This window comes from Juglans microcarpa x Juglans regia, chromosome 4D, assembly GCF_004785595.1.
Source record: "Juglans microcarpa x Juglans regia isolate MS1-56 chromosome 4D, Jm3101_v1.0, whole genome shotgun sequence".
NCBI classification, from domain to species: domain Eukaryota; kingdom Viridiplantae; phylum Streptophyta; class Magnoliopsida; order Fagales; family Juglandaceae; genus Juglans; species Juglans microcarpa x Juglans regia.
The window spans coordinates 30,463,714-30,490,110 of NC_054600.1; the positions used below are offsets into that span (position 1 = coordinate 30,463,714).

A 26,397-nucleotide genomic window follows, 5' to 3' on the forward strand; every position below is an offset into this window, starting at 1 on the left:
AAAAAAAAAGTGTTATGGAATCAATTAATTGATCCCATTTTTTTCAGATTACATCGCCAATTATTACTCCCACCTATATAATTCAATGCCAATGAAGAAGAATGCATAAGTTGATGTCACGTGCTATTTAATTTCCCATAAATTCATGTTACTTAACATCTCCATCGCAGAAGGATATAACTGGAAATTTTCAGGGCTAATGTTATGATTAACAGATGGTCATTGTCAAGGAGTTGTTCCTAATCCATTTTCAAGCGAAACTATGAACATCAACATGGTTAATAGTCGAAGCCAAGAAAATGTTTTCGCGTCGATTAGAATAGTTTAATAACTAAAAATCAATTAATGTAATTAACCAACTAATGATTAATTTAATTGACGGGGGGGGGGGGGGGGACTTGAATTAACGCTGATACTGGGGCCAAGTGAATTCTGTCGGCAGGAGGTTGAGCCGTTGAAGACGACACAGTACCAACAACCAAGACCAAATCCTAGTACCTTTTTTTTGGATGTCGAGTGGATCCTCGATGCCTCGTCAAATGCACGCATGCAGAAGAAAAACATAAAAAAAGCGCCCACCGTGGGGCTCGAACCCACGACCACAAGGTTAAGAGCCTTGCGCTCTACCGGCTGAGCTAGACGGGCATCTGACAAAGAACGAAATTTGTTTATTAAATACCTTTCTTTATTTTTTTTTTTTTGGGTTTCAATCTTTTGCTCCATGGCATTTTGCTAATAACATTAGTATTAGATTATGCAAATATAAATGTAAAATCTGTATAATATGACATAATTTTACATTTAGTTATTCTATTAAAAATTTATTTACACATTGGATTATCTATCTATTAGTCAAAATAATAATAAAATATTATAAATTTAATAATCTATATTTTTTAATTTTTTTGTTCTATTTATTTATTTATTTTTAAATTAAGAGTTACATGGAAACATTAATTTTTTTGGTCTCCTGGACCACGGTCAGTTGATAACCCTAGGTTAGTTTCTGAGGTCGAGTCATGCTCTGTATTACCATTAAAGAAGCTTGGTTGACCTTCCATCTCAACTGCTTGGACCTGCTTGGTCTTCTATGTTGATCCATATTATTCTTTAAGAAGTATATCAAAACATCACTCGATAAGCAAACCAAGCCATCCAACATATGCCCAAGCACAATCTACGGAATACAGTGGTGATTAATAGTGCAGCACATTCATGCCTTGACACGAATGCCAACCCTGAATTTTAAGCAATATCAACTCTAGAAAACTAATGAAGTAATATAAAACATCGAGAGGAAGAAACAAACGGGAGAGAGCGGGAGTTTACCAAACAGAGAGAGAGAAATAAACATGAGAGAGGAAGAATCGGGAGAGAGAAATTATTTTTTATTCTATCTGGTCTAGCTACAATAAAATCTAAATATGACCCACAACACTTATTTATTGTAGCTAGAAATCATTTTTTCATTTGTATAATCCAATATAGTGTATTTTTTAACTCTATTATCCAAACTCTTTATTTTTTTTGGATTTGCATAATCCAATACCAATTCTTTGCTACTCTTGAGACGGACCATACTCGTCAATCTCTTGGGTGCTATATATTTACAGTACTATAGACATATTTACATTATCGTGAATGTTCTCTATTAATCCTGAATGTACGTACCTTCTCTAGGGTTAGGTTAGAATGGGTGATACGGTATTTTTTTTTTCTTATCTCAACATGTTATGTAAGCATTAATTTTATTATTTAACGTGACATATTGTGATAGGACGAGAACCCATGTATTCGTATTTTTGAAATATCTAATAATCACTCGTAACTAGTTCTTGAAAGTTGAACGTCAACACAACTATAGGAGCTAACATGTTCAGCATTAATGCCTGTTGTAAGTGAATGCGGCCTCTGCTCTGAGAAACAGAAAATGTAGTAGTGCGTAGGATACAATAAGCATATATTATCCACTAAGAATCAAATGCTAATGTCAACGCATACTAACACGCTATCTATCTCCTCTGTATTTATTCAAACGTTGGCAATAATTATGAAAACATAATAATACGCCGTCTCATTCGTATACTTGATAGATTAATAATTAATTTAATAAGAAGTATTTTCGACATTTTAGCCCATTAGTGCATCTTTGCCACATTGGGAAATTTGTCAATTTGGAGCATCCTATGTAACATTTTCTCTTTAGAATTTTGAGAATTTGAATTAATTGTCTCTCAACGTGATAAATAATGTTACATACAATCATAGATTGTGTAAGTGTCGAGTACTAGAGTCTAGCATTACAAAATTAATTTTTTTATATATATTTTATATTTATTTTTTTTTTTTAAAAATGAGTGCACGATACTTATATACTCTATAAATTAAGAATAGTACTACGGGTCATCATCTGTGCACCACACCCAAGGTGGCTACACTGTTTGTAATTTTTTTTTTAAGAATACCTGAAAATTAAAACATGTGTTTTCATCTTACTGTTTTCTTCTTCCCCAATTCATTCGAATTTGCCCCGCGCGAAAATTTCCTCCCTCGCTTGCGTCGCGACGGTGCCACCGCCACCAGCGACGCCGCCTCTCTGAGCGACCCTCCCTCTGCCCAAACCAAGATTGCGCAGTTTGAAAATGTAAGCGGAGACCGATTTATTCTCTGCCTTGTGAGGATGTAAGTACCACATAATTACTCTGCCCAGCAACGCCACCGTCGACCCTCCCATCCTCTCCCCGAGTCTCCTCGTGCGGCTTCCTCGCCCTCCCCGAGTAAGTTCTACTCTACATTCGGCCTTCTTCTTATGTTTGCTTCCCTTTATGTTTTCCTTGAAAAGAACATGAATTGAAAAGTTCAACTCAACTGGAAGATGCGATGTTGTTGTTTTAGTCGTACACAGATCATAAAACAGTTAATGGTTTTAGATTCATGATGGGGTTTTTCCTTTTCTTAGATTTTCACGGCCACTCAATATAGGATTTTCTTGGATTTTCACGGCAAACAGTTAATACCAATGATTTACACTAGTAAATCAGACAAGCTCAAGAAATGGTTCTCGCTAATTGATGCGGTAACGTTGTCACATAAGAGGGTTCTGCTACCTGTTAAAAAACTTTGCGAGTCTTCTCTTGTTAGCAGCAAGTTGCATAGGACACTGTATGGCTTTATTCTATTTGAAGTTTCATGGAACAATGTCCGAGGCATTAACTACTTGAATGAGCTTCAGGTAATATTTTTTGTACATGCTTCCTATTCTTTCTTCAGTTTATTTTGAATTTTTTTTGTGTCCTATGGTTTTCATGTCATGTCATCTCTGAAATTGTAAGATCAAGCAGCCAATCTGACCTACATGTTGTGAATCAGGGAAGACACTGCTTGCAAAAACAGTAGCTCGATTTGTGAATGTGCCCTTTGTCATCGCTGATGCAACAACTTTGACACACTTCAGTGAATTTTTAGCTTGATTGTTATCTATTACTACCGACTCAATTGCAAGCGAACTTCATTTTGGAAAGGTAAAATTCGGCTTACTCTAATATTACTTTAATGACTTTGTTTGGCTACATTCTTCTGGGATGTATTTGTTTATTTATGGTCATTACATTCAAGTGAAGGAGGCAAATAATGCTTTAATTGCCTTTTGTTTTAATATTGCAGGCATGTTATGTTGGAGAAGATGTTGAATCAATCTTGTACAAATTACTTGCAGTATGCTTCATGTTTTGCATCTTTAGATTACAAACTGAAATTTATTTGATCAATCATGGAAGCATATTGCTACCATGACCTATTCTTGGAGTTCTGAAAGCATCTCACGATCTTTGCAATGGTTTGATTGCTCTTCTTTTATTGTATTTTTTTGTATGACCTCTTTTTGCATGCTTTCATTTATGTAGGATGATCGATTTTTGTAACAAGATACTTGTCCATTTAATTTATCAAGAAGGGAGGTACTTGAAAAAAAAAATTATCAAGAAGAGGGGTTACTGAGGAGATATTGCCTCCTTTACTTGAGATGAAAATTTTACCACAGTACAGAGTGTGTATCCAATTTATATGACCCACTGATCTGAACGTTTGATCCAAAAAAACTCCACTATGCATTTTTTTGGGTCATGTTCAGTGGAGTTTTGTTTATATAGGAAGAACAGAAAATTGTAAGCAGGCTGGTTTAGTACTCAAAGAAAACTGTAAACAGAAAATTGACAAAGCTGGGACGACAATGAGATATACTCTATCAATTTTCTAAATTTTCGTCCTGCAAGATTATGTATTGCCATTAGATCTCTTTGTAAGTTATTTATTTGATTGCATTTGGTTTTACTGAAAACTCGCATCTTCACAAGTCCTTGAACTCATTTTGAACCGTTTAGTAATTTTTATCTACAAATCTCTTGCCGCTTAAGATCTTATCTGCCTTTGCTATTTTAGGTGCATCACTTTTCCAACTGTGGAATAAGATGGTGCTTTTAATTTCTGAGAAAAAGACAGTAAACAAAGACTCAAGGTGTGTACAGATCTCATATAAAAGTTCAAATCATATTTCAACCATTTTTATTGCTTTTACTGCATTTCAATGAAGTATAGGTTCTATTCTTCAGTAACTAATTCAATACAGACTTGTTTCGTTGATGCATGTTTCAACAATAAAATGTCATAGTTTGGAATAGATGCACCTACGCATTCTTGCTAACCTTTAATATAATCCTCCTGTATCTATCGTGTAATTTCAGGCCAAAAAAAGGAAATCTAATGCGCGGGATATCTTTTCTATAGTTGATTTTGAATGACTTTGTTTGGTGCCTTATTTTTCTTTTTTCTGGTTTACTTCTTTGTTCATCTTCAATTTGGTTTCTCTATCTTTATATACGGATGCTTTTTCAATTTGATTTTTGTCTCAAGTGGTTCAGATTTTTGCAAATTATTGTACATGATGGGTGATTTGCTTCCGAGTTTTCTCAAAACGTGAGTTTTTATTGTCAAATTAGAGAAATCTAAGGTGATTAGCTTACCTTTTAGGTAGTTTAAGATTCATGTGGAATATGGATGCAGAGTAAATGCGTTTCAATCACATAATATTAACTTTTGTTTTCCTTCTCTCTGCCTCTTTTGGTTAGAAGCCATACAACTTCAATTAGTAAATCATACTTGAATGAAACCAGCTCCTTTATGGCTTGTTTAAAGAACAATTATTTAGTTAATGGTGTTGTTTGCAGCAATAGAAAATTTTGGTTCCTGCAAGTAGATTCTGGAAAATATTTGAGTTGTTTAAAAAAATGCATGGCTGCCTAACCATATTCACATTAGTGGATTTTCTGCTTTCTATATATATATATATATATATATATATATATATATAGTCAGTTGAAATGAAATATTGGACGTGATATCTGCACTCCCCCTTTCTTATTTATTTTGAAACTATTTCTTTAAATTTTGTGGTCAATAAAAGTACCATATTTGCTAGTCTGGAAGTCATGAAATGCAATGTGGCTACCAGAAATTTGAAATTAGTGGGACATTTGGGTTAGTGAGGGTGCTTACAAACATTTTTATATAGAACTAATTCAAAAGCTTGAGTTAGTGGAGTTAGACCTTATAATATCATATCAAAAACTGAGTGATTGTGAGAATTTTGATAACTATTAAGCAAATAGGTATTTTTTTTTCTTTAAAAAAACTTTATTAGAAGCTACATATGATCTCTTGGGTCTGATTAAGTTTTCTTTAGCTAATCTGAGTTGATTTTACATATTCTAGTCTTGAGCTAGCTGGCTCATGGATATGTCATGGGTTTAACTCATGACGCCTTCCCTGATCCTCACTTTGATTGGATTGTGCAGTTGTGTCAAGAAGTGTTGCTGCAAGATGGGTAGAGGAAAGATTGAGATCAAGATGATCGAGAACGTACACTACCAATCGTCAAGTCACCTTCTGCAAGCGGAGAAATGAACTCTTGAAGAAAGCTTGTGCTGTTGCTTGCTTGGTATGCACCAAGGCTTATGCTGTTACTTGTGCTATTAGCTTGTGCTGTTACTTATGTTGTTGCTTGCTTGGTATGACACCAAGGCTTCTGAACTGTAACTGTTAGTAGCATTCTCTTTCAAGAATCGTGAGCCATGACTGGATACAAAACAGAGGTGGCTGTGATTGACCTTTTATAGTTTAAGATTATGTTTATAGTTTACATGGTTTGTTTAGCCCTTTATTTTCTCTAAAATTCTTTCAAACAAAATTCAGTATACTTCATAATTAGTTTTGGATTTATTTTGGCCAAATAGTTATGTTTGGTTGAGCTGAACTTTTCTCCAATAGTTCAGCTTCATCTGTTTATAGTCTAACAACAGCAAGTTGGCTTTCATTTTGTAACTTGGTGTCTTCGATCTCTAACAGGCTATCTCCGGGTTGCATGTAAAAGGAACAAAGCCTGAAAAGTTACAATATTTACGATGAGGAAACTAGAGATGCATCTGCTCACTCAAGTTTATTTGATATGGACTAGCATTCTTCAGCTGGAAATTCTTTTTATGAAGCAAATGAAAGGTTGCTATCATTTATGTTTTATGCCTTCTACTCAGCCACTTTTTTTTTTTTAAAATTATTAATAAACAATTAAAAAATTGTCATTTATCTTTGCCGATAGAGATATTGGATAAAACAAGTTAATTGGTTTTATTGCTATAATTTTAAAAATATATATTTAAAGTGCCCTTAAAATATATATATATATATATATATATATATATATATAATATATTGGAATGCACTGTTTCACTTGCAATGGATTGAAGCACAATAACAAAAAACAAAAAACAACTAGAGCAGTACCTAAAATCACACATTGATAGTCCTACAATATCAGAGTTCGATTGGGGTACTGGTGAGACCCCTAGGAGATCTACAAGAATCAGTGAAAAGGTAAACTCCATCATCAAATTTTGAGTAATGTAATTCCCATTTCATTATTTTTTCAAAAGGACCCACATAAAGTAAATAATGTTTATGGTTTGTATTATATTCTAACACGACATGTCAGTCTGATTGAGTTCTAAGGAAACCATTCTGTAATATTTCTTGCTTTATGCCAGGTTAATAATCATTGCACTAAATGTAATATTTTCTTAATTGTAAGGTTTATTTACATTGTCTTGTGATATTTTCAGGTGGTTTTGATGTGTTGTACAGTGGAGGAAAAGCTAGATTGGTGCTAAAAGTATGCACACTAGAGGAAACAAGAAAATGAGACTACTTAGATTAGAATCTTGGATTTTGGAATATTGGATTTTGTAATGAATATTATGAGACTACTTAGGCCGTAATGAGCTGCTTCGTAATGTTGTATCCAATTGGAATGAATATTATGACTCAATATTTTACTAGATGACTTAATCTAAGGATGGTTATTTGATGACAGTGTAAATGGTTTTGTGTTCAGTTGTGGATGGATTTTGTGTATATAATCATTGTGGAGACTGTGTATTATGAAGATGTATAGCTTGTGATTCCTTAGGAATTGGGAGTACATGTTGTTAAGCTTACCATACAAAACTTGTATATGAAATCAATCAAGCTTTCAATGTCAGTTCAATTGATTAGTTTTTGTGCATTTGTGAGTTTGGAAAAAAATCTATATAACTTGTGCAGATTTTGTTCGCTTATTATCCTCTGTATAATAGATTGGGAAAAAATCTATATAGAGGGTGTTCTGAGCACGTTCCACTTGTCATCCTGTGTGTATAATAGATTGAGAAAAAATGTGATGAAGAATGTTATAGATAAGCTCAAAAGTGACCAAAATAGATTAGAAAAAAAATCTATATAGCCCAGCAGATTCAAAAAAGTGACCAAAAACACTATATTTTTTATAGCCTCCACAGTACCTATCCCCATATACAACAAAATGCATGATCAAGTACTTAATTAGGCTTTGCCTAATTCAAGGGGGAGTACCATTACAGTTGATCCATACAAGAAAAATAAAGAAAATATCCACCTATTTACATGTGCCCTATAGTTTATCCGAACCAAGCAAAAACTATTATAATTAATACAATCCAGTACAAACATAATAATATTCGTGCATTTCTATTCTCGACCCTCCGCAAATTTTGTTTAACCTCAACCTTTTGAGCATTTGTCTCTTTCTCTCTTAGTTTATCTTCCATTTTTCGCAATATGTCCTCATCCCTCCTCTGAACTGTAGATCCATTATAACAAGCATACTGTGAGGCATCCAAGTATGTGAATCATTAACAAGTAGAAACAAACAAGTAGCTTAATCATTAACTGCTTAAGCTAGACATGATAGTTAAGCATGATTTCACAGGTTGTAGGAACAGCACATGATCACAGGTTCAAAGTGTGATAAAGACCATAAAATAGAAAGCCACCAACATTACGGTTTACAGATTTTAAGTACTGTAGAGTGTACTTAAACACTCTACAGTACGTTTAAGTACACTGAAACGAAATAGCACATAGTGAGCATCGTGGAATGTTCGAAATGTAATTATCCTAATGCATTGATGCTTCATACAAGCTCATGTTTTCACACTTGGATGCTTGCCACGATTATTTATAAAAATTAAATATCAGTCATGTATTAGTCATTTGAGCATAGCATCACAGAAATCAATTAATATACTAACAACAACCTAAACTCCAAAATTTTCCAAAAAGAAACGAATTGAAGTACAAAAAAGGGCTCTTGCAGGAAAAACTACCTTGAGTCTTTTTAAGACTAATGAAAAAAATGCACAATAATCATCTATTCAAGACAAGTTTGATGTTGACAAAATAATCTCATTCTCACCCCATCGGCATCATTCTGAGCAGGATGTGCCTTACTTGCAGCCAATTCTTCAGCCTATTTGATTGATATAAAAAAAAAATAGTAACCTTTATATAAACATGAAGGAAATTATCTCAAAATTCACCAATGCTAGCATGAGGAACTCATATGGTATAAAATTTTTCTTCTCTAAGGCATTAATTAAACACACGAATAGAAATATCATCCGCTTGTGAGGGACAAAAGTGGCAGATGTTAGAGCAGAAAACAGAATATTTTTACAAGTGTACCTTCCAAGCTCTATTTATCATTATTTGTTTAGCATTTTCTTCCCGGTACCTTGTAACTTTTTCTTCGAAAGCAGGGACATCAAATCCTTCAATCAAGTTAAATGCTGAAAGAATGGTTTTCCTTCTGTCAAAATATATACTCTTTAAGTATAGAATTTCAGGAATGAAAAAAGAGAAATGTATGCCATCAGAGGCAACATCGGAAACAACTACAGCCCTGGACCATTAGTTTCTACCAAATACATATGCCCTAATCCTAGAATCACAGATTATTTATGCCCAACCAGAGGAAAAAAAAAAAAAAAAAGATAAAAAAAAATCTCATATATGCCCAAACCCTAGAATCACAGATTATTTACCTTTCCACAAATCTGAGGGTTTGGCGTCGGTGGAGTGAGGGTGGCTTCGCGTCGGTGGACTGAGGGCTCACGTCGAATGACTTAGGGATCGAGAGTGCTTGCGGACTGATTTACTCGTGAGGGCTCGCGTTGTGGTGGGATGGGCTCTGATCGGTGGTTTGTTGCTTGGCTTAATTGCGCTGAGATCGAAGACGACGGAGGAGGTGCGAAATGATAAGACTCTCGAACAAGAATTAGGGCTGAGAGGAGAGACGACATGTGAGGGCTGCGAACGTGCGTGTAAGTGAACATGGTCCAGGTGCATTTAGTGATCCGGTCCACACGTCTGGTGTGTTATGGCTGCAGCCAACAGTAAGCTGATGTAATGATTTTTCCATAAACTAAAGGCTAATGCTAGGAGTCCGATATGGGCTCCCTTCTATTTGCCCGATTGACCTTTTTTTATTTTTATTTTTAGTTTTTTTATTTAGTGATTAAGAAAATATTATTTAATAAATATTATTAGTTTTTACTTAATGAAAAAAATATCATTTTTTAACACTTTTAAATATTTTAAAAAACATAAAAAAATTCACAATATTATTAAATAATATTTTCTTAATAAAAAACTAAAAAAAATAAAAAGCCCAATTGGGCAAAAAAAGGAGGAGTCCAAATCAGGTGCTAGCATTTTTCTAAATTAAATTATATTCTAGAAATTTTAATAAAATTTTAGATGATTAGTATTAATAGTTTAAGATAATTCATATTTAAATTCAAAGACAAAAACTAATATATAGTTGAAAATAACACTAAAATTATTAATGGATAGTATCTGATTGGTCCCCGACAAAACGAAAAAGCAGCTTTCTTTTTTTACAAAATATTAATATATTAAGTAAATAAAAACATAAAAAAATATGTTTTTTCTTTTCTTTTTAAATGTTGTTCGCTGCTCTTTCATCTTTGTAATGACATTCTAATTTTCACAGAACAAACGCATACAGAGAGAGAAAAGAGGGGATTATGGCGACACTTATCATGAGCAACCCATCGTTGGTGTTCCTCCCAAGTCGACTCCGTAACTCGAGGCATTGTTTCTTCGAATCCCGTGGTGCACGAATCTTTGATAAACTCGTTTTCGCTGTAAAAGCTCGAGCTTCTTCTTCTTCTTCAACCACCTTTGTCGAAACCAAGCCTCCAACTGTAAGCAATGCCTCTCCTTTTGCTTTTGCTTATCCGCTGTCTGTCGAAGTCTTAAATTAAATCCCACCCCCGTCCCCCAATTCAATACTATTTTTTCTCGCTTCTAGAAACGATGCCTCCGAACCCACGCACACTATTTCTGTTTGGTCGCCGAGAAAGTGGAAGACATGATTATTACAATTACTAGAAGTCGTACAAATCTATAACAAAAATTATCTATATGACCGTTAAGTTTTTAAAAACAACTGTTCCTGTATTGGTTCATTTATTTATTTTCGTGTTCAGGATCCTATTTTGGTTGAAAAGGAGGCTGGTACCAGAGAGAATATTTTAGCGTGTCCCATATGCTACGAGTTGTTAACGTCTATTGGTAATCCAGGCATATCTTTGTAAGTAATTCTATTTGCGGAATGGTTCTTGGTTACCTGTTTGAAAATTAATTGCAATGTTTCAACTCGTTTTGCTTCACTAGTTTATTTATATTTGCATTGGTTGAATTTTCCACAGAGAGTTTGCCACGGGGTCTACTTTGCAATGTAGAACGTGTAAGAAGTCTTACTCTGGCAACGGCACACATCTTGACCTGACGGTGGCTAGTGGGGCCAAGGACTATGGTGAATCAATGCCGGCTTCCACGGAGCTTTTCAGGTGGAAACATTGATTTATGGCTTCTATGGCATGGATAGAGCATGAACATAGATTCAAATGTTGTTGTCACTGCTGCTTTAGATGCTTTCGCGCAAAATCCGCATAACTGACTTGTAACACATTAGTCCGATTGTTATAGAGGAATCATATGCTAGTGTTGACTTCATTGATATCTCTTATCATGTGTATCGGTTATTGGATGGATCAGGTTTCCTTTGATATCGTTTCTATACGAGAGAGGGTGGCGTCAAAGCTTTTCCGTGTGGGGTGGTTTTCCAGGGCCAGAGAAAGAGGTGAATTGCTACCTTATCTATTTCTTAATTGCGTCTCTTGCAGAAACATTTACTAAGTACTTCTTTAGTGCATTTCAGTTATCTTTATGTAGTTGGTGGCATGTAAATCTTATACAATCACGAGAAGCGGCTTCAGCTTTGAGCAATGGCATTAAAAGGAACGTTCACAGATATTTAAGACATGAAGAGGTTATTGGACGTACTGTTGAAATTAAATCAATCCATCCTGCTTGGTTTGTATTTGAAGTTGAAATTCATAGAAAAAAACTGGAAGCCCTGAAGTTACAAGAGTAACTAATGTTTTTAAATGGAAGCAAGTATTGTCAAGATGCCCTTTACTGGATGTGTGAAGAAAACTAATAATTCAAGTTAATGCTTCCAAATACACAAGGACTCATTTGAAATGCTAGTAATTTAGAAGCGGTATTTATTTCATCATATTTGTCAAGTACTATTGAAGTGATGTAATATAGAGGCAGAAAGTAGTAGATGTTTTTTTGGCTAATGCATATGCTTAAGGTTGATAAGCTACTAATAGCATAGTGACCTGAGTGCAGTTTGAATTGATGAAGGATTTCTTGAAGCCAGTTTTAGGTGGAAATATTGTTGATGCTAGTTGTGGGAGTGGGTTATTTTCAAGACTATTTGCCAAGAGTGGATTGTTTTCTCTTGTCGTTGCTTTAGACTACTCAGAGAACATGTTGCGGCAATGCTATGAATTTGTTAACCAGGAGGAAAACTTTCCGAAAGGGTAAAGAGTTTGAACTTTCAAATTTAGATGCAAATCATAAGACGGGTTAATTTTCATAAGTCTATCTGAGTTTCCAATCTGATTGACTCTGTTGTCTATTAGGAGCTTAAGCTTGGTCAGAGCCGATATCTCTAGGCTTCCTTTTGTTTCAAGTTCTGTTGATGCTGTGCATGCCGGTGCTGCTCTACACTGTTGGCCTTCACCATCAGCAGCTGTGAGTATTTCTTCTATATATGGTGTTTGAAGGTGATTGTTCCTCTTGCATAGCATTCCTATAACTCATAAGACGACAACTGGCCTTTGAAGCCAAGTGGTACCTCCCCACCTTTAGGAAGGGAATGGTCTGAGGCTTAACTCATGGGGTGGTGATGATTTAGGTGGTGGGAGGGGAATAAAGGTATGTAAGCTCACATACCAACGTGGGTTTGAAAGGAAAATTCCAAGATGAGAAAAAAATTGAAAGATAGGCAGCAAAAACATAGAGTGCCTTAATGGTGCTTCACAGGACCAGAAAACCATTAACCCCTTGCCTTGTTTTTTCAGCTCAAAATCTGCTAATAGTTTTATTTTTATGTAGTTGAATCTCACTAGCGACTCATGGTCCACAGTTGCATTGCTTTGTTTCTGAGAAAACTTGGAGGATTTTGTCTTTACAAATTATGAAGGCAAAAATTTACTTGTCAGAAAGGAAAATTGAACACAAAAATTTATTCAACATATTATACCTTGAAAACTGGAAAAGATTGCAATGTAGATACTTTTTCATCTCTGTTCTTCACTGGGAAAAAACCGTGTCAACCAAATGAATCCTAATTGAACAAATGGAAGGAAACTCACTTTTATTTCTGTATTTTTCATCTCTTTTTGTGTGTAGTATTTTATTTTTATTTTTTGTTTCTGGAATTTTCTTGGCTACATCTCCTCACACATCTTTCTTGTGCATTTACTGTGTCAAAAACATTGACTGAAACATGAGAGCACTTGAACTTGTTAATAGGCAAACCTTAAGTAATTGCCACGCATTATGCAAGCCTAGGGAAATTGTCTTAGTTTTGATTCAGTATATTTTGCTAAGGGTAGAAAATCATGTCAGGTTTTGGTTTAGTCTATATCTGAAGATTCATCCACATTCCACATGCCCATCTCTTTAACCTCAAGGAATCCTATCTGATTTCCTAGGAACATAGGTTACAGATCTTGGAGAGCATGTCTTTTGACACCTTTTGTTTTGTAGCCGATGTTGGAGAGCATGTCTTTTGATGCCTTTTGTTTTGTAGCCCCTTGCTTCATCTAATACTACTATAACACCTCAGATCCCTACATTCCTTACTCCCACATAAGTTTGGTCGCTGGGGTTTTGTAGGTAGCTGAAATAAGTCGAGTTCTGCGACCTGGAGGAGTGTTTGTTGCTACCACCTACATACTTGACGGGCCTTATGCTTTTATTCCACTTCTGAGGACCCTACGCCAGGTATACTTCTTCAACTTTGAATATGTCATGCCTGTTGTCCTGAGATTTGATTCGAAATGCTCCTTTGGAGTGGATAGTATGCGAAAATTATTATGGTTAAATCAAAGGGACTGGATTCATTTTTATTTTCTGCAATATGGTTTCTTCCATTGTTGCCAGATATGGCCTTACCTGCGTGCTCAGTAGCAGCAATAAAAGACTTTCCCATCCTTCCATTACGAAAGTTATTATTTAAAAATTAAGGCTGGCTTTGAAATTTTTTCTAAAGAGCTTTATGAAGGGACTAAACTTTCAGTCATCATTATATCTGTGTCTTTGATTTGGTGCTGATGGTGGGCAATCTATTTCGAATTATAGAATATAAGTGAAATATCAGGCAGCTACATCTTCCTATCTGAACGGGAACTAGCAGATCTGTGCAGAGCATGTGGTCTGGTTGGATTTACATGTATAAGGAATGGACCTTTTGTGATGATCTCTGCTTCAAAACCCAGCTAAGAATTGGGCATGTGCTGATCTTCATCACGTCCTCTCAAATTATTTCTTTGTAAAGCCACATTTACATAAAATGCTGTTGCCAAAGTTCAGATATAATAATAGGTCTACCTAAGGTATCTTGTCTTGTTACTCCTGTAAATGAAATATTTTAAAAAGGTGCAACATATGGATAGAGCTTATAACTCGTGTTTAATTTTTATATGGTGATCGAAGGATGATCAAATAAAAAGTGTTCATTAGACTGTTCAACAATTCTATTTTGCTATTGTAACTGTATAAAGATATATCTTTTAACTACTTGGTCGGCTTCAAGGTGATGTGCAATCTAATTCTAACATTTCAAAACGAGAAATTATATTTGTAATTGTGTAGTGTGCAAGTCTCTTGTAATGTCTTTAAAAAAAGTGAGTAAATATAGGACAAAAAAAATATTTTAACAGTGGACTCTACTCTTTTTCAAAAAACATTCCACGACTATATCATTACTGTATCTGGCATTATTTGAGCATTGACATTGGACTCCTCAAATGAGTGTCATCTTTAAAATGTAATGAATTTATGTTTAAAATCACTATATTGAATTTAACATACACTAAAATCTTTAATTTTGAGTTACAATACATTTAAGTTTATTTCCAAATCTAAAGACTAACTGTTCATACTTTATAACTATTATTTTATTTATTTAAATGATTGTTTTCTAATTTTAAGTTACAATATATTTAAGTTGAGAAATAATAATTTAAGTATCAAATTAAATTATAAATTAACATATAATTAGTGTAATTATAAAATATAAAAAAATAAATTAAAAAAATATTATTAAAAAAATAATATTATATTATTATTTTAACTAATCTAATTGTTAATCCGGCATTCTAATATAGGGTTATGAAAGCTTTGAATTTAACGAACACATATTTTTCATAATTTAATAAAATCAATGTGAATGCATAAAAAGACGAGAGAGATCTGAGATCTCATACGCTGAATGACAGAACAGCAAAGAAGCTGTCCACTGACATCTTCTGCTACAAACTATACTCTGTTGTTGTTTGGTGTGTACAAAAGGGGGAATTATACAGAACCCAAAAATAAAATAAATTGACCTGTGAATATCATTCGTGTCAGCCTAGAATGAGGGTCTTTCACTAGTTCTGGTCAACGACCTTTCCTTCAGGGTGCACTTTGATTGGAGAATATCAGAACAATACTGTTACGTGGCTTTTTTTTGGTATTTATAGTATTCATGTGCGTGAATGGAACATGCATCTCTCATCAAAACGCTGAAAGAAGGTCACAAAAAAACGTTGAAATTCAGCCATGAGGCGAGCTTCTCCAATGGAGTGAAGCCTTTGGAAATTCCACCCGCTTCTGCTAGCTGGGATTTCTATTCACCTATATTGGAAAATGTCAACTGGTGGTGAAGCAATGTTTTGTCGTCGTCATCAAGATCAAAGCCATTCTCCTCTTCGTAATCCACATCAATAACAATTCTTTCCTGAACATATGGTTCTCTTGACTCCAAGAACCGAACTTGAGAAAATCTTCCACCCGTAGGCGAATTATCCAATTCTATTTGCTGCATCTCTGATTCTATCAGAACTTCCATCTTGGCACGTTCCCGGTCTCTTGGGTAGGTGCGATAGAGAAATGAATAGATAAGACAACACAACGCCATTGGAATTCCTATTGCTGTGTAGAGTGCCTTGGCCAATGATGCAGCATTCCTTCTATCTGTGGCAATCTCGTCGGATTTGCTGGATCCTGTGGGAACTGGCTTATAGCCATAAACATACTGAGCCAACATCCCAACTACAGGAGGAGCAAATGACGATAATATGGACTCAAAAGATCGGTCCAGAGCATAGACACTTGTTCGGGATTTCTCAGGAACTATCTCTGCAAAAATTGGACTGTATACCATCCAATCAAAATCAGCAGCTTATGAGTAAAGAAAACATCTTTATAATGAAATTCACAACTCACTAGGGTGATAACATTTTTTAAGTTTCATCCCTCCATGAAAATCTGATAAATATTGGCTTCTTTGTTTCATTTCTCACTCTCTACCTCTCACACACATTTTAATTTTTCCTTTTAGGCCTCGTTTGTTTTATTTCATAAATGAGATAGGATGAGATAAGTTGAGATAAAAGTTAAAAGTTGAATAAACTATTGTTAGAATATATTTTTTTAATATTATTTTTATTTAAAAATTTGAAAAAGTTGAATTGCTTATTATATTTTGTGTGGAAATTTAAAAAATTATAATGATGAGATGAGATGAAAAATTTTGTGCAAGTGAATGAGGCCTTAATCTAAACATTAGAAGAAAAATAATATAGTGGGCTTCCAAATAATAATTTTTTTCTTCGATGAGGAAATCCAGGGCTTTGCCTCAATAAATCCTCGGACACGTGCATATCATTTACATTATTGGCTTATTTACTCGTATAAACGCTGAACTTATGAGTTGATTCTAGCAGGTGAAAGGAAAAGGTCACGAGTTCAAAAGACTTTACTTGTTGGTAGCTGGAGCATTCCAGGATATGAAGAAGCCTACAATGAACAAGAGGAAACCATGGACTACTGTTGACGGATCATTGGGTAAACCCAGTAGAAGAATTGCTGTTAGAGGAATAGCTGATGCCGAGCTTATTTGTGCTAGAATTATCCTTCCAGAATTTGGAAGGCGAGTAGAAAGGGCATCTCCCATACCACCACCAAATAAGCCCCAAGGGAACTTGCAATCACAAACAGGGCCATGAGGAATGCAGTTTTCTCATGGGAGAAGCCAGTAAGCTCTAACCACATGGCTGAAAATGATAAAGCTGACCAAGGGAATGAACCAGTGACACCTTGTGCCACAATAATCTGGAAAGATGGAATATTGATAACTGACTTTGCTTCCAGAATCAGGTCCTTCACTTCTGAAAAAAAAGATTTACTTGGAACTGGATCTCTAACTTCTGTAACACTCTCTGAAAAGTGTGGATCATGAGCAAAAAGACTGACCAAAACACCTACTATAACACTGATTATCCCAACTAGGTGAAAGGAAATTCTCCAACCAGGGATTCCCATGAAGGTTATCGGAGCTATCAATACTGAAAAGAGTCCACCAATAATTGAACCAAGGTTGCCTGTTAGTTGAAGCCATCCAAAGGCCATACCACGGTTGCTATCATTAGTTGAGTCAGCCACAAGGGACTGGATTGCGGGTGCAACTAGTGCCAGGCCAATCCCGTTCAAACCTCTGGATATGGCCACCTGTTTAACAGATGAGAGATGCCTTTTAAAGTGGATACAATCAGTTGGCATGCAAAGCATGATAATACTTTACTTGTTTAGCTCAAAAACTATTTGCCAAGTACACTAAAAATTTTATTCTATTAATATAACCTTCAAACAATAATTGGAAAGTAGAGGTAGAATATGTTTAAACTTTGACGTGTGGTCTCATGAACCACACTTCCATGACCGAAAGTAGAGGAAAATGCCCCGCCCCCGCCCCCGCCCCCATCACCAACTCATCCACTATAGTGTTGCAACTACTTTAATTGCCAGTGAAATATCAAATTTTCAATCTGACAGGGTGTTACGATCCCACAAGAAAACCGGGTTACAGGGAAGAGTGCCTAAAGGCTTATAAACCACCACCCAATCTCATACTTAGTCATGGGATCGTAACACAGGGCCCAGACACTAGCATAGAATATGCCATTCGGGAAAGGAATATTTCAAATTCCTTTTCTTTACAAAATTTAACTAACGTTTTCTTCTCAAAAATTTATTTCCAGTATTTGATGAAACCCTAAAAAACTTTACATTATTTGATTGACCACCTCTCCCTCGACTTTTATTGCAAAAGAAAGTCCCCATATGATATATCACATTGCATCCCTCGCAAATAATTTTCTGACCATTACTTACAAGCTAATCTAATAATGGAAAATTAACAAAATAAGAAAGAGAAATGAGAAAAGAGGTAATATTGTGGTGTGTTTTAAATACCTGAGTGAAAGTGGAGGAGATGGCGACGAGGAAAGTAGCGGCGGCCCAGAGGAAGGCACCGAGGGCGATGACGTGGGCACGGTTGTGGCGGGTAGCCAGGTAGGCGGCGACTGGGTAGCAAGCGGACTGTACAATGGACCTGAAAAGAGTGAGGGAGCCGAGACCCGTGGGATCGGTGTGCAAAGCCGCACCCACCTCTCTGTACACACCCGGCAGCAAAGACTCGTCGGCCCTCTCCATGATCCCCGCCAGATTCACAAGAATCAAAGTCCACGTCTCCGCCTTCATCTCTTCCTCTCTTCCGGGTTAGCACTCACAAGTCACAACAACATTTTTGTTTCCTTCCACTGTTCCTATACCGAGTTTGGTGTTGTACTAGGACGGTTTCTACGGGTTTTTACGAGACGACTATGAGGAAGGAGTCAAGGTGGGGGCGCTTAGACAAGTGGCTTGGATTCAAAGGGGATGGGCCTTTTCCCAGCAAGCAAGGCCGCGCTTGGTACGTGCCGTGTGGATGGCGTAATGTGGTGGGCTTGACTTTGAATCGAAACTTCCAATATTTTGTTTATTCGTCGGCTCCGTCAAGGATGGATGGGTCCCTAATTGACTCTTGTAAATTTGCTTTTGTGCATTTATCATATTTGAAAATTTGTGGCAATCCATTGAATTCTTGTGTCTCATTTTTCGCTCCATCGTTTGCAGTTGTGGACCAAACTTCGATATATATATATATATATTTTATCATATCCTCTAGAGATTGTGAGGGGTAAATGATCTTTGTCTTCTCGAATGGACGATATCGTCTGTATACTTTGTGATGGAGTAAGCTGCTTATATCTCCTCGATTAGGGCATTATTATTTTATGCATTAAAACTTTCAATCCATTGTAGCTTGTAATTGAATTGGATTTTTTAATATAATATATTTAAATTTTTGGGGTTGACGTTAACTAAAAAAAAAAATGACCATGGAATTCTGAGGAAGGGTCTTAATGGGGCTTGGAGCCTTACTAGAGACCGCAACTTTGTGGCCTCAATCCTCTCAAACGGTTGACGAGTGCAACAAATCAGGAGATGGGTCACTCTTCGAAATTCAAAGACTAGGCTCAACTGAGAAGTATGGACCTGGGCTTGCAGAAGAGAGTCGAAGCCTAAAACTAAACGGGTTTGTGCTGTAATCACCACTAAAGCTGTTGAAGAACATGGGCCAAGCCCAATACTTGTTGGGTCGCAATGTCCATGGCCATATACTTGGCTAGATCCGCTAAACATATCATGTGTCCTGTGGTTTAAGGGTGGCCTACAAGTCACGACTAGTCTTTGTCTCATATTCCGTGATGTTAATTAGACATGTTTTGTTTTTTTAATACGGCCAGCCATTGGAGGAATTAGTTCTTTAATAAAGTTTAATTATTCGTACAAGGTTAGGTAAATGAGATTATAAATTCGAATCTTTATAAGTAGTTTAAAAACAGTGTAGTGATATTTTAACAGCAGAGAACAAAAAAAAAAGAAAAAGAGTCGTGCACGTGGAATAGTAGTTTACTTAATACAACGTTGTTTATGTCAAAAGTCAAGTTAGGCGGCTCAAGCGGGGAATAGTTTTGATCAGACTCTCAGATAATAGAGATCAAATTGGTAAGAGTTATCTTAAACGAGGAGTAAAAGGGCCAATAGAAAATCTTATGGCACGGCCCAAAAACAATGCATGCAATACAAACAAACTAGAGCTTCATTTGGATATATATTGCTAATTATAAACTTCTACCATTAATGTTCATCCCAAACAAATTGTACTAAATAAATATTAATATAAAAAAAAATATAGAAATGTTACTCTTCATCGATTGATATAATAAACTTTATATAATTTTGTAGGCCAAATATTAAAATCAAAAATCATTTAAAATACATTATAAGAAAAATAGATATTTATGATTTTTTTTGCGACAAAAATAATTATTTGCAATAAAAATATATTTATTTTATCTGAAAATAATCATTTCGTTGTAAATAATTAGTCGTAAATAAATAATTTTTTTATAGTGATATACACGTCAACATGTCCAGATCGAGAGAGATATTAATTTATAGAGCTAATTAAGATCTCCTTTCTAACCTCCCACCAAATCAGGTCTTGGCAGCTGGAGTGGTATGCATGGTCCGGGGGCATGCGGCCGTATGAATGTGTGAGGTTTTGCTTTTGATGTTGGAGGTTACGTGCTTTTTTATTTGTGAATGCGACCCCATCTTATCGAAAAATTCTACGTCATCTCTGCACTAATGAAACGACTCTACTTAATTTGGGCTCTATCGTTTGAAAAATCCTCTCCATATAATTAGTATATTTATTATTTTATACTCACTGCCAAACTATATATTGCCCATATTATTACTATGGTAATAATCATTTACTTTATGCTCCCTCCCAAGCATTGGTCACCGTTTATCAATTATCACCTACACAACTCCTACTTTCTTTATATAATTTATTATTATTACTTTTTTTTTTTTTTTTTAGCTGTCTTCGGGCCTACGTAATAGTCTCACTCATGATTCCGACAGCATCATCACTCCTTTCGTCCAATAATAAATCACGTAAATGCAATTATTATTGTAGTTATAAAACTAATAATATTGCAATCAAAATACAGTCAAATCGGACAACTTTAATAATAAGATGAGAATATTTTAAATGAAAATTAAAAATTAAATGAAATATTATTAAAATATTTTTTTAATATATTATTATTTTAAAATTTAAAAAAATTAAATTATTTATTATATTTTATATAAAAATTTTAAAAAATTATAATAATTAGATGAAAGCATTTCTATATATAAACAAGACCTAAAAAGAATAAAATCTAGATGGTATCCGTTCCTATTGGATTTATGACTTTTGTTAAACCAATTAGAGATATTTTTTTTTCATTTTCATTTTTAAAAATTAAGATATTATTAATTATAATAATAATAATAATAATAATAATAATAATAATATAAATATTATTATAGCCATCATACAGTACTCATGATCTCTTTGATGAGTATTGACGGAGAATCACCTCCTGATCATCTACTTGACGTGGACCCAACCACCATCTAACACCTAGCTAGCTACCCAGCCAACCAGCCAGCTTGCTGATCTCTTAACACGTGGTAGTCCTCTTATGTCGTCCACGTGGACTTTACCTCCTTATTTCTCGCTCTCTCGTTGGTCTTAAGTCGAGCCCGCTAAAGTTTACCTTTTTTTATATATTTAAATATTTTTAAAAAATAAAAAATATTTTAATATATTTAAAATCACTTCTTTAATTATTAATTAAAAAAAAAATTACCAAATAATCAAATAGAGCGATACAATAGAGAGGGCAAAGTATCCTTCTCTTTATCAAGTGAAGTGTAGCTCAATCTTATTGAGGTTTGTTTTAAATAATGATTTTTGATATAAAAGTTAAAAATTAAATAAAATATTATTTTTTAATATTATTATTGTTTTGAAATTTAAAAAAATCGAATTATTTATTATATTTTTTGTAAAATTTGTGAAAGTTATAATGATGAGATGAGATTAATTGATATCTCATTTTCAATCCAAACCAGCCTGATGTTGTATCACTTAATGAGAGATTTGGATAGTGAGTTAAGTTGAGTTGAGTTGATATAAGATGAAAGTTGAAATTTGAAGAAAATATTGTTAAAATATAATTTTTTAACATAATTTTTGTTTTAAGATTTGAAAAAATTGAATTATTTATTATATTTTATTTAAAAATTTGTAAAATTTGTAATGATTATATGAGATGAGAGTGTTTTAAAATTCTTTTTTAAGATTATTTACTAACATAAATATCAAAATATTTGGATGAAAAGGTGATCTTAGGGCCAAGGTTTCATCAGTATGACACATTATTTTTTCCTTATTAGTTTTTAATTTTAAGAGTATCTGTTATGACTTATTTTTCTCCGTTTTCATGTTTAGCTAATTGTAATTTCTTTTTTTTTTTTGTAAGAGTATCTATTATGACTTATTTTTCTGAAAGTTCATGTAACAGTTGAACTGAGTTTAAATCGTACTGAAATAAGCAATTTCCTTCTAACGTTTCGATTTAGAGATGGTTTCATTTTATCTTATCTCATCATTACAATTTTCTCAAATTTTCATACAAAATATAATAAATAATTTAATTTTTTAAAATTTTAAAATAATAATAATATTAAAAAATAATATTCTAACAACAATAACAACTGTGCATCCTATTAGAACACCTACAACAATTGTGGGGATCGGAAGCTGTACTGTTTACCCTTAATTCACTCGACGTGGGCGCAGAGCCCATAAAAGCAATAGTTTTTTCGGGCGGGTAGTTAATTTGAAGTTTAAATGTTAGAAATTTGTTACATCTTGTTTATTGGATTCTTTAGTTTTTCATAACAAGCTTTTACTTTCTGACCAAGAAAATTGTGAATGAATGGATGAATTGATCATATCAAATCATCATGAGGGTCGTATTTGAATTAAGTTGGATTAATATTTTATCTCTGTTGTATAACGTACGTACGTGTACATATGATCAAGACACAGATTTGAAAGATAAATAAACCTAACATGTGGTATTGGAACCACATATCCCATGCAATTAAATGATTTAATTCGAAGAGATCAACAATATAAAATATGAATATCTACCCCTTATCGTATCAATCTCTTTCCAAAACGTACAGACCAACTTCTCCTATAAAGGAAGGAGAATCAATCCGATCGAGTCCTCTCTCCATGGCGCCACATGGGAGCAATCTAGGCGATGGAAACGAGGATATATATATATAAAAGAGAGCGATTGAACTGTGCATTGATAGGCAAGCAATGGGCCCGGAAAAAACTTTTAAAAGATAGGTAAGCTAGCAACCAATTTCTAACTGTTTTGATAAATAAATCTTATGAATATAACCAAAAAATTCGGTCATAATTAATGAACATTTTCCAAGGAAGAGATTTTTATCCAAAGGGTAAGGAATAGAACCTACTTTGCTGGCTTTTACCCCCAAAAGAATGGAGGGGGAGGGAGGAGGGGCACTAGGCCAACCCCCTCAAATAAAAAAAGTAGTCTATTTTATTAGGTATGGGTCACTGATCTATGTGTTAACTAATTACGGGGCAAATTCTATATTCAGGTATAACTTATTAAGTTATCATCTATATATTAGTCAGTGCATGCCTGAACATAATAATTTGTGAGATCCATTATAATAATAAAAGATATAAGAATATTAATATTCTTTACCCTAAGAGTAGGTTTATATTTTAGAGATGAGATAAAATGATTTTAGATGAAAGATAAAAGATAAAAGTTGAACAAAATATTATTAGAATATTATTTTTTAATATTATTATTATTTTGAGATTTATAAAAGTTGAATTGAAATTTAAAAAAATTGAATTATTTATTATATTTTGTGTGAAAATTTAATAAAATTATAATGATTTGATGAGATGAGATGAAATATTTTTCAAAATTTGGGCATAGTTGACGTGGTAGGTAGATTTCTATATCAACGCCAGAATTATTTGATTTTAAAAAAATATTACAAAAAGAAGTTTACAAAATTACCTGCTTTGATATATTAAAATAAATTATAAAACTCTTTCTTAATATAAAAGATATATAATATATGGCTTTAAGTAATATTAACTTGTAAATCTATTTTTGTGAGATGTTATCGTCTTTTATTTATATAAAAAAAATTATATTTATTATTTTTATACCATACATCATATACATTTTTTTTTTCTTCTCAAATTATATATGGTGTATGAACGATGAGTAGAAAAATTCTATTAATTTAAGATGAATAAAAAGAATGTAATATGTGGTGTTTGAAATAATGAGCAGCACGCCTCTCCATATAAACCGCGGTGTTTATATTCTCTTTGGAAGCGCCGGCCGCTAGTGGTCTAACATAAATGCAGCAGCAGTCCAAAACCCGCGGTGTTTTTGGTTTCAAAAGACACAACTTTGCATGCGTCAGCTTGCACTATACTTTCATCATCGCTTACGAATGCCATATGATTTTTTTTTTTGAGAGGAAAAGCGATATGATTTAAAACGACGAAAATGTAAAAGGAAAATAATAGTACAAGTGGAGGGGAAAAAGGCAATCAACGGCTCATAAGTTGAAAGGATATATAATCGAATATGCAGAGTTATAAAGTAATATAAAACTGTCACCTACTTAATGACAGCCGAGCAAATATTATAGTTACAAATGATCATGATCATATATAAATCTCCCATTATTTTCTTCCCACTTTCAACCTCAGCTCAGCTATATACATATATATCATCTATATATAGAACCAAGTATTCATATTCTACGCATCCTTAATTATAACACCTTGGGGATATATATATGTATATATGTATATATGTATAGACAGAGAGAGAGAGAGAAGGAAAGATTTCTATATATATTCATATGAATATTAGTGCTTCCTTTGAGGGATCGGGGAGCGACCGATATTCGAGGACAAGGGCTTTCTTCTATATTTAGGCTGCGGTTGGCTCAAGATCATATATATATAAATATATATATATATATATACATATATATAGTTTGGAGATACGTGCAAAGGAAAGAGAGTACTTAGCTAGGGCAACATTTTCAGTGCAAGAATATTAAGTTTGTGGGAAGTGTTTCTGTTGTCCTGATATGAGGCGCCTCAGCCCCGGGGAGTCGGGACAAGCAAACGAGCAAGATAGATAGAGAGATGCAGAGAGATAAAATCCATCATTGCTAAAAACCAGATTATTCCCTGGCATGGGGCCAGCAGTACGATTCCAAAGATAATTCACATGTCACCACATCCTCTCAATGCGTCCTCATCTACCAAAATTCCATGGCCCAATAGTCTCTCCTCATCATCATCATCATAATATTTATTGGATATACTTAACATCTCTTTCCTCTTAATTATTAAGTTAATATAATTTTCCCTAATTCTCATGCTTAAATCTTCAATCTTTCGTGGGAAAAAATTGGGAAAGATTATCAACATAACTTCTCCGATCGACGTATCTCCTTGCGCGCAGCCTCCCTCTTTCTCGACCACCCAAACAATATTTCTAAAAGAAAGAAGAAAGAAAAAGATCAATCGATCATTGACTTCTGGGTTAATCTAGTAGCTTGATATTTTGTCAATTGTTATATTAGAAAATTACTCCGTACACTTAATGACATATATAAAACTAGCATCTCTTGAACTATGTTTGGTCTACCAATGCGTACGTAGCACCTATATTATAATTATATCGATCATACATTCACAGGATCGAAGAGATTCTATTTCTAATTGATCAATAGAGTACTAGTTTGCGTGTGGATGACAAGCTTATAAACATAATTTAGAGACTCCGTACGCAGATAATATATGATTTTATGCCCATTTATATAGTCTTTTTATTGTAGTTTTTTATACTCACTCCATATATATATATATATATATATATAGAGAGAGAGAGAGAGAGAGAGAGAGAGAGTAGGTATTAAGTTTCCTATTTATTAATCATTTTTATCCAAATAGTAAACGACGACCGTCATGTGCTGTGGTGCAAAATGCAGAAACACCTAGAAAACTGAGGTTTTTGTCTCAAGTTCAATACTAGTGAGATGTGTGTGTGTGTGTGTGTATACACGTGTGACATATCGATATTTATTTATTGTGTGATATCATGGGCAGTTTGTGATGGTCAAATATTTTAAATCACTAATGGAAAATGACCTTCAATTGCGAGAACAAGTTCAAAATAAGAATCCAGCCTCGATGCGTACGTCCTTTATAAACTAGCTCGGATCTAATTAAGTACTTTAAAGCCAATAAGAGGCGGCAGGCATGATCTCCTTCTTATGGGCATTCTCTAAATAATTAGAGAATTATAAAAGCATGAGCAATAACGTCATGCAATAACGTAACGAGAAGTACTAGACATACAACTCAGTACTCCAACCATGGAACTATATATCGACCCAGTATATAATTGACATTATATATGCAATGCAATAACGACATGAACATGAATGGGAAAA

At 34.1% G+C, this 26,397-nt stretch overlaps 2 protein-coding genes, 2 long non-coding RNA genes and 1 other non-coding gene across 6 annotated transcripts; 3 read left to right on the forward strand and 2 right to left on the reverse strand.

Moving 5' to 3' along the window:
- Positions 1-572: 572 nt before the first annotated feature.
- On the reverse strand, positions 573-645 carry TRNAK-CUU. The gene has a single exon. It is a non-coding gene; the product is annotated as a tRNA-Lys (tRNA).
- Positions 646-2,524: 1,879 nt separating this feature from the next.
- LOC121261718 lies at positions 2,525-3,451 on the forward strand. The gene is made up of 3 exons (XR_005939948.1): positions 2,525-2,777; positions 2,983-3,232; positions 3,370-3,451. It is a non-coding gene; the product is annotated as an uncharacterized LOC121261718 (long non-coding RNA).
- Positions 3,452-4,686: 1,235 nt separating this feature from the next.
- On the forward strand, positions 4,687-7,588 carry LOC121261719. Its single transcript, XR_005939949.1, has 3 exons — positions 4,687-4,971; positions 5,850-6,092; positions 7,170-7,588. It is a non-coding gene; the product is annotated as an uncharacterized LOC121261719 (long non-coding RNA).
- Positions 7,589-10,408: 2,820 nt separating this feature from the next.
- Positions 10,409-14,491, forward strand: LOC121261345 (uncharacterized methyltransferase At1g78140, chloroplastic). 2 transcript variants are annotated; one of them, XM_041163668.1, is made up of 8 exons: positions 10,409-10,631; positions 10,917-11,020; positions 11,139-11,279; positions 11,488-11,572; positions 12,130-12,323; positions 12,426-12,537; positions 13,687-13,794; positions 14,152-14,491. In XM_041163668.1, the coding sequence occupies exons 1-8, from the start codon at positions 10,452-10,454 to the stop codon at positions 14,290-14,292; spliced, it is 1,065 nt and encodes a 354-aa protein (XP_041019602.1). In that variant the 5' UTR covers positions 10,409-10,451; the 3' UTR covers positions 14,293-14,491. The 2 variants fall into 2 exon arrangements, with proteins under 2 accessions (XP_041019602.1, XP_041019603.1); XM_041163669.1 differs by lacking the exon at positions 13,687-13,794.
- A 789-nt stretch (positions 14,492-15,280) lies between these two features.
- On the reverse strand, positions 15,281-18,677 carry LOC121260719. The gene is given in 4 exon segments (XM_041162709.1): positions 15,281-16,208; positions 16,818-17,031; positions 17,034-17,565; positions 18,310-18,677. Coding segments are annotated over 4 exon segments (1,560 nt in total). The 5' UTR covers positions 18,598-18,677; the 3' UTR covers positions 15,281-15,682.
- Between the last annotated feature and the right edge of the window lie 7,720 nt (positions 18,678-26,397).